We start from the raw sequence: 7,226 nt of genomic DNA on the forward strand, positions 1-7,226 counted from the left end.
TGTGGATGTGTTGTTTTGAACAAACAAGGCAGTGTAAGCTGATGGATAATTGTGATTCACTCAAGGTAGTTTTTCACATTATCAATCTGGGACTGCTCCACGGTGATTTGCTCAGGAAAGGGGGGGTTATTCTGTACAATACTTCGAGCTGATTATAGACGATGCGGCATCTTGTGCACGTTTGTTTTGACCAATCACAGCAACGGATGAAATTGTCGTCTCATCTTATGCGCTCGGCACACGGGAGGCGACAAACGACAGCTAAATACGAATCTCGTCACCTCCCAGGTCTCAAAACACGTGACGCGATAAGCAGCAGTGGCAGCAACAGTATGAAGATTGCGTGCACGTCTACGTGTACGAGCGCAAATTTTCACATGCACGAATGTCGCGTGACGCCCAGGGGGAGGTGGGAAGGCGATTTTCGCCGTGTCGCCCTAGGAAATGAATTGGGAGCGAGCAACATCGCCTCCTGTATGCCAAGCCCATTGGCACACGGGAATTAATGTAAAGATGTAAACATTATCATAATTAATGGGGTGCCGAAGTTCCAGCTGTGCTTGAACGGATCCTTTTCTTACTCCCAGCACACTCCATACTTATCATTGGAAAAGTTTGCAGTCGTGTTGTTTATCCCAGAGGTCTCAGCAATGCATAAGCACTTCTTCTACGCAATATGGTGCAGAAGTGGAAACTTTTATTTTATTTTTTGAGCATTCCAGCAATACATTCAAATCTTGCAACAAAAAAAAAAAAAACTTAAAACAACAATGCGGAAGTGAAAAAAAAAGATTTGTAAACTCTACCCGGACATGACGTCACATTCTTAGCATATTTGCCCTGAATACCTCAGTTTGGAAGACACTTACAGGCTTAGACATAACGTAACATATTTGGGCTTGCTCTACACATCAGGGTGTTGCTTCTGCATATAGATGTGTACGAATCTGTAATTTTAACATTTAAACTTCGCACCTTTAAGTATAAAAAAAAATAAAAAATTGATTTCACACCTATCATTCTGTATGTCAGCTTTTATAGATTGATAGAAAGCCTACATTGTTTAAATATTTGCAATTATTAACAATGAATGCATTCTGGACTTTTTTCTGTCTGAGTTTGAAATGTCCGACTGATCTTGAATGCACGGCCGAACGCTGTCAATGTTTACACTCCTGTTAGTGGCTAACACAGACTTGTGCCGTATAATAGACTAGACAGCACATTTCTAACCCTCAAAAATCGGCAAACATTTGTCAAGTTCAACAAATACTAAAATACAAAGTACTGTAAAACAAACAAATCTTCTGCCTGTAATTAATGTAAGCATCAAGGGATCAAAATGTGTTATTTCATTCATTATATATTTTATATTAATCAGTCGATTAATCAGTTATCGAAATCTCATTATGGACAAATATTGGAATCTGCCTAAAAAAATATCCATATTGGTCGGGCACTTCTGTGTACCAATACATATTTATACAGATGCACGCGCACAACGTGCCTAACTACTACAACGCAGACATTGTGTTGAATTTCACTGAGGAGGAGGAGGAGGAGGGAGTTTTGAGAATGGGACAGAGTTTGGTAGCCAGAGAGGAGAGGTGTATGATGGACTAAAGAATGGTGGAGGGGGGAATAAAGGGAAGCTGAGTGGGGGAGGAGGATGGGGTGGATAAAGCCAGGCAGGCGCATGGGTTGGATAAACGCAGGAATGAGCATGGTACCCGGGGGGTACATCTGTGCGCACGGGTGGCTGATACGAGTGACGAAAAGGTGGTTGGTTGTTGTTTACATTGCGATGCCTGAATGGAGCCCCCGTACGTCTTTGTGGTACATGGTGAGGTTGCAAACTGTTCACTGCAAGACTTTCTGTAAGGGGACAAAAAGTTAAGAATGAAACCATGTAAAAAACACACACAAGAGGACAACATATTTTTCATTCTCTAAAATTACCTGTGTTGTGCTGCTTTTTTGTGTTTTTCAGTTTTCTCTTGGCTTGCTGCTCCTTCTCATCATCACTGTAGTCTAAAGCCTAGAGAGTAAAACAACAATAATTTGACATGGTGACATACACCAGCACAAGGAAAGTGGAAGAAAAATCACTTCCTTTGCATGTTTGAGATGGGTTACACCTTGGTCAGACTACAGGAATGTCGCCGGATTTTGACCCAAAAGAGGTGTCACAGACAAACTTGGCATGTTGTGGCCGATTTTGAGTTGTCTTAGTGTCACCCGTGTAGTGTGACCCATTTAACGATTGATCGCCTGGCGTCTGGGATGCTTCACGGCCACCACCATGAAAGTCTGGCATGTCAGAATTTTTGTTCAGTTTGCCGCAAATTGTGACGTTGTCGTCCTTTTGGTTCCACAGCATTGACCAATAGTAAGAGAGAGCAAAATGCCAATCACACCTTGACCAGCTTGCTATAGATCCTTTTTTTGTGCCTTGGATATCTCATAAGATGGATCCAGACAGGTTAAATTAACCCTAAAAACGTACAAAATCCTCATTGAAAAAAATTCCCCTTGCATTTCCTAGTTGTTAGGGACACAAACAAACATGTCAATTGAAAAATAATAAAAAATAAAATTGTAGTTTTTATTAACCTGTGCCAAATTGCATCACTGGCCAAATTGTGACAAAATACATTTTGGGTACAGTCAGGTGGAATCTTGTTTTGGGAATATTTATCAGCAATCTCAAAAGATATTTTCACATCAAGCATGCTCAGTTGGCCACAAACAATAAATAGTAGCGGTGTTAGAAAAAAATCGATTCGGCAATATATCGCAATTCGATTCGATATGCGGCCGAATCAATTTTTAAACATCAATTTTTTATGGGAATATTCACCATAATGTCTTACTTCGGGTTAGGATTCACACATTAAGCATGGAAGAATGTTATATTAATGGAACATTAAGCCATAATATTTTATTTCATTGCTGTTCAAACATGAAACAGACTGCAACCTGTTTGTTAAATGCAGTGGCTCAGTTGTAAGCCTGAATTTTCAGATAAATTAATACATTTTGAATACAAATCTTACAGTGTACATGTACAAGTTTACTGATTAGTATTTTCTAAATGTGAGTAAAAAAAATAAAAAATAAAATCGCAATAATCAATTTATAGATTTGTATTGGGATTAATCGGTATTGAATCGAATCGTGACTTATGAATCGTGATACGAATTGAATCGCCAGGTACTAGGCAATTCACACCCCTAATAAATAGGCAAAGAAAGTATATACACAATGATCACTGTGTCAGGATTCAAACTGTCAAAATTAATCGATTAATCGAAAAGTAATTGATTGTCAAATTAGTCGACAACTTTTTAATAATAGAGTAATTGTTTTGAGCCATATTATAATTTAAAATTGTCCAAAACCTCTGATTACAGCATATCAACAGTAATTGTTCACCGATTTCTGTATTCCTTCTTGAAAGAAGGCCGATTATCTTTTGTTTAACTCATTTGCTCCCAAAAATGTATAAATACGTTCTATTTTAACTATTACCATGATCCCAAAGACGTATTTATAAGTTGTTGTTTTTTATGCTAGAGCATACAGAAGGCTTTGATGCAGCCTCTGAACTGAAGAGAATGGTTGAAGCAATGGTAGTTATTACAAACGACCAGCAGGTGGCAGCAGAGTATAAGAGATCAACCATGTTGAAAAAGCTCTTTCCCCTTCTGGTTGTTCTCAGATTTGTAAATAATGATGAAACTTAGCTATATTCTATTGCTAATTGCTGCAAAATGGAAACAGATAGAAATATACTTTGAAGAAAGAAGAGACTAATCTTTCTTTTGGTAGTTTCCATGTTTTTATAGCAATCGAACACAATATTCTGTGGGCCTTGCAAAATCTGTCAAAATCCAGTAAAACAGCCGGGAGCAAAGGGGGTTGCTTCAGTGATACAAAGTATCAAATAACCACCAATCACTGGTTAATAAACAGTAGTCTGGGAAAAAATGCTTTTGTAATACACTTTAATGCTAAATTATAGTGAATGCGATTAGTCGATTCTAAAAATATTCATTAGTGACAGCACTAATTCAAACACCATCACAGCTGTGCTAGTGGTAAGCTTCAAAGCATGGATTGCTTGCCTTGAGAAAGAAAAAGATCTTACATTTCTTCACACTTCCATCTGTTCTGACCCTTTGTACAGTACAGACATCGACCTCTGACATCCCTGTTGACAATTGCATTATGTCCCGCTTTGTCGTAAAAACGAGATCCTGCAGTGGACGAGTGAATGCGTTCAGACATCTCTCCACTCCCACTCTTGCATTAGATCGAATGGTGGGACAAACATGTCAGTGACTCAATACTTCATCCACAGGAAAAAGGACTTGTTGATATTCAGTAAGGCCCATCAACTTGTCTACAGAAATCAGTAAAGTTCAGTGACAAATTTACCAATGCCATTCTTTGGTTACCAAGACATTAAGGCTGCTTCAATATTTGCATTTGATTAGCTGGACAATCATACATCAGTGATTCGAGTCAGAGTCACTGAAACACAGGATATGAATACTACAGCTTGTGTCTGAAAATTGACCTATAGTCTGAGTTCACCATGGAGAGAATGTTTACAGAGGCAGACAACATGTGTGTCCTATTCTTGCGTCCTCACCACTCAAATGACCATAGTATCTGTTTGGCACAGCATGTTTTTGATAAATTACTGCTTCCCTTTATTTTTGTTTCTTCTTCAACAAGTTACTTGATTATGTTCAGTAGACATTCATAAACTAAAACTACAATATGACAATAACAAAACAAAAAAGAAAAATTCACCTGTAAGATATGGTTTGAGAAGGATTTAATTTACAGTCTTATGAACAAACTCACAAGTTCTACGAAAAAATAAGTCAGATATACATAACAGAAATTATTGAAATTAAAGTGAACCATATGACAACCACACTGAAAAACTAAAGTTTGTAATTTATTATGGTCGTTTCAGGTATCTAGCATATTGTTTTTTTGTGAGCTGGTGCTGTGGACTCCTTGGGCGGTCAATCAGGGTGGTGATTCCAGCGTGTGTGGTCCAACGCACCCCCGCAGTTTCCAGAGGACGACGGCCATTACACTGGGTTTAAACTGCCCCCAATCTAAACCTTCTGAAGTCCATCAAGTCTGCTACATAGCCTGTAACATACAACATGGAGAAATATCTTTGGTTGAATTGTGTGTATTTTAATGTTATTGTGTCTTTGCACATATTTCTTTCCATGTAAGATATAGGGATAAATATATTTAAATCCCAAAACAAATATTGGAATTTAATTAAGTCCTACCAAACGTTGTCAGTGTCTTGAGAGGTTTGGCTCTGCACTCCCCATGATTTGCTTTTGGAAATGACAGTTTGTAGCGAGACACACCTTCCTTTGTCTCTGCCTGTGGTCGCTCAGCAATTCCCTACAGATCTGATGTACAGAAGGCTGCAATCCAGTATATGTGGTTGTTGATGTTGTATTGATGCTCTTTAGCCACTGCTTGAGTTTTTCGCAGCCCTTTGGTCTTGCTGATTGCATCCAGTTTCTTTGCAATTCCTATAGTGAGAGCAACATACAATCCATTTAATAAAATAAAAATGCATCTTTGTACTACCGTCTAGGATGTAGTTTGCTTAAGGATGTGAGTGGCAGAGTTCTGGACCATTTAGAAAAAAACTAATACAATAATCCATGTGGCAGTGGGCTGAGTGGGTGATGTAATTGATGTCTTATTGGCAGAGGTGGGTAGTAATGAGTTACATTTACTTTTTGGGAAAAAAATGTACCACACAATATTTTTTACTTTTACTTGAGTAGATGTGTGAAGAAGTAACGCTACTCTTACTCCGCTATATTGGGCTATACTAGAGTCATTACCCGCCGCCCCATTCATACATTAGATTTACTGTATTTTCACGCAAGCACTCCGCTTGACTGTGTGGGAGCATTTCCGCTGACACTAGTGATGTGACGTTCACGAACAAATTGAGTCTTTTGAACGGCTCTTCAATGTGACGATGGTTACAGAGTCTTTAGAGACCCGTTCAACCCCCTATAACAAAGTGCTATCAAAGATAATAACCAAACCCTAACCCTGTGAGGAGGGGTAAACTGAGGTGTTATCAACAGATGGAAAATTTTAATCCATACATTTTGCCATGTGCCAGACATCATAGTAGTCTGTTTTCTCTCGCCCGGTGAGAAACTTTTATACTTGTGGCTGACGATCTGTGACAATGCAGTCAATGGTGATGCCACGCGACTCGATCAGTGCCAGGCTCCTTGTAAGGCCCTCTTTCTCCATATGGTAGCTACCACCAACATCATTGCTCTGAAAACATAGAATTAGAATAGAATTTCATAAATAAAATATGATAGACTTGTGTGCATGTTTATTATAAACGGGAGCACTTGTTAACTAACAAAAGGGCACAGGGCAGGGATGGATTTAAAAATTTAAATAATCTCCACAATCTAAGGTTTTAGGTGGCTCCTCTTCACGCTCACTATTTTTGCAGCTTTGTAAATATGTATCGTTCATAAGCTGAAAAACATGTATTTGCAAATCTCTTCCCATAAACTCAAACTGTCCCAAACGTCGCTTTTCACTGGTCACCATTACTAGCGCACAGAGAAAAAAAAACCACAATGTTTTTGGTAGTTATTACAGAATATTACAGAAAACAACCAAAATAACCTGTCAAACGTATGACAGCCGCCAAAGCGTTTCGAGCCGTCAATACACGCTGTGTCGTATGAAGCTTTGGACGTAATCAGTCACGTGATACTTGCAGAACGATACAAGCGGCAAAGCACCATTTCAAAGCAGTGTGATTCTGGAAGTCTGAAACAAGCTTTGAGGTATCAGTTTCATTTGACCATCACTATACATTTCAAAATCTCACCTGGACTAGTTGTGAGTCCACAATGGTGTTTGTCTTGAGATCCATCATGGTGTAAGTCCCATACTTTGTCGAGTGACCTGTTAAAATAGTTTGTTCAAATAGTGAAATTAGTGTTCACTTTTTCACTTAGTCCTGTGGACTTCATATATTTTAGCACCTGTATGTAAGAGCAATATAATACTTCAGTAACACAATACCTGGGGAGTCAGCTCTCATGACTTAGCCTTCCTCACACAGCCGCTGCAGAATCTCTATAGTTAGGGAGTGTATTGCTTTTATATTGTGATGAGAAGGAAGT

General features: G+C 38.7%; 1 protein-coding gene and 1 long non-coding RNA gene across 2 annotated transcripts in view; both read right to left on the reverse strand.

Annotated features, from left to right (window-relative positions):
- Positions 1 to 677: 677 nt before the first annotated feature.
- The window catches only part of naf1 (nuclear assembly factor 1 homolog (S. cerevisiae)), a 34,620-nt gene continuing 28,071 nt past the window's right edge, over positions 678 to 7,226 (reverse strand). Inside the window, exons 10-11 of the mRNA XM_086081767.1 lie at positions 1,960 to 2,038; positions 678 to 1,875 (exon numbers count right to left, since the gene is read on the reverse strand). Of these exons, the coding sequence (XP_085937893.1) occupies positions 1,541 to 1,875; positions 1,960 to 2,038 (414 nt within the window). The 3' untranslated portion in view covers positions 678 to 1,540. The remainder of the gene's footprint in view (positions 1,876 to 1,959; positions 2,039 to 7,226) is intronic.
- The window catches only part of LOC147170311 (uncharacterized), a 4,102-nt gene continuing 1,705 nt past the window's right edge, over positions 4,830 to 7,226 (reverse strand). Inside the window, exons 1-4 of the long non-coding RNA XR_015095817.1 lie at positions 7,126 to 7,226; positions 6,929 to 7,005; positions 5,325 to 6,354; positions 4,830 to 5,175 (exon numbers count right to left, since the gene is read on the reverse strand). The exon at positions 7,126 to 7,226 is cut by the window's right edge and continues 1,705 nt beyond it. This is a non-coding gene — a long non-coding RNA (uncharacterized LOC147170311). The remainder of the gene's footprint in view (positions 5,176 to 5,324; positions 6,355 to 6,928; positions 7,006 to 7,125) is intronic.

This window comes from Leptonotus elevatus, chromosome 8 (assembly GCF_054856555.1).
Source record: "Leptonotus elevatus isolate MCC_2025b chromosome 8, RoL_Lele_1.0, whole genome shotgun sequence".
Classification (NCBI taxonomy): domain Eukaryota; kingdom Metazoa; phylum Chordata; class Actinopteri; order Syngnathiformes; family Syngnathidae; genus Leptonotus; species Leptonotus elevatus.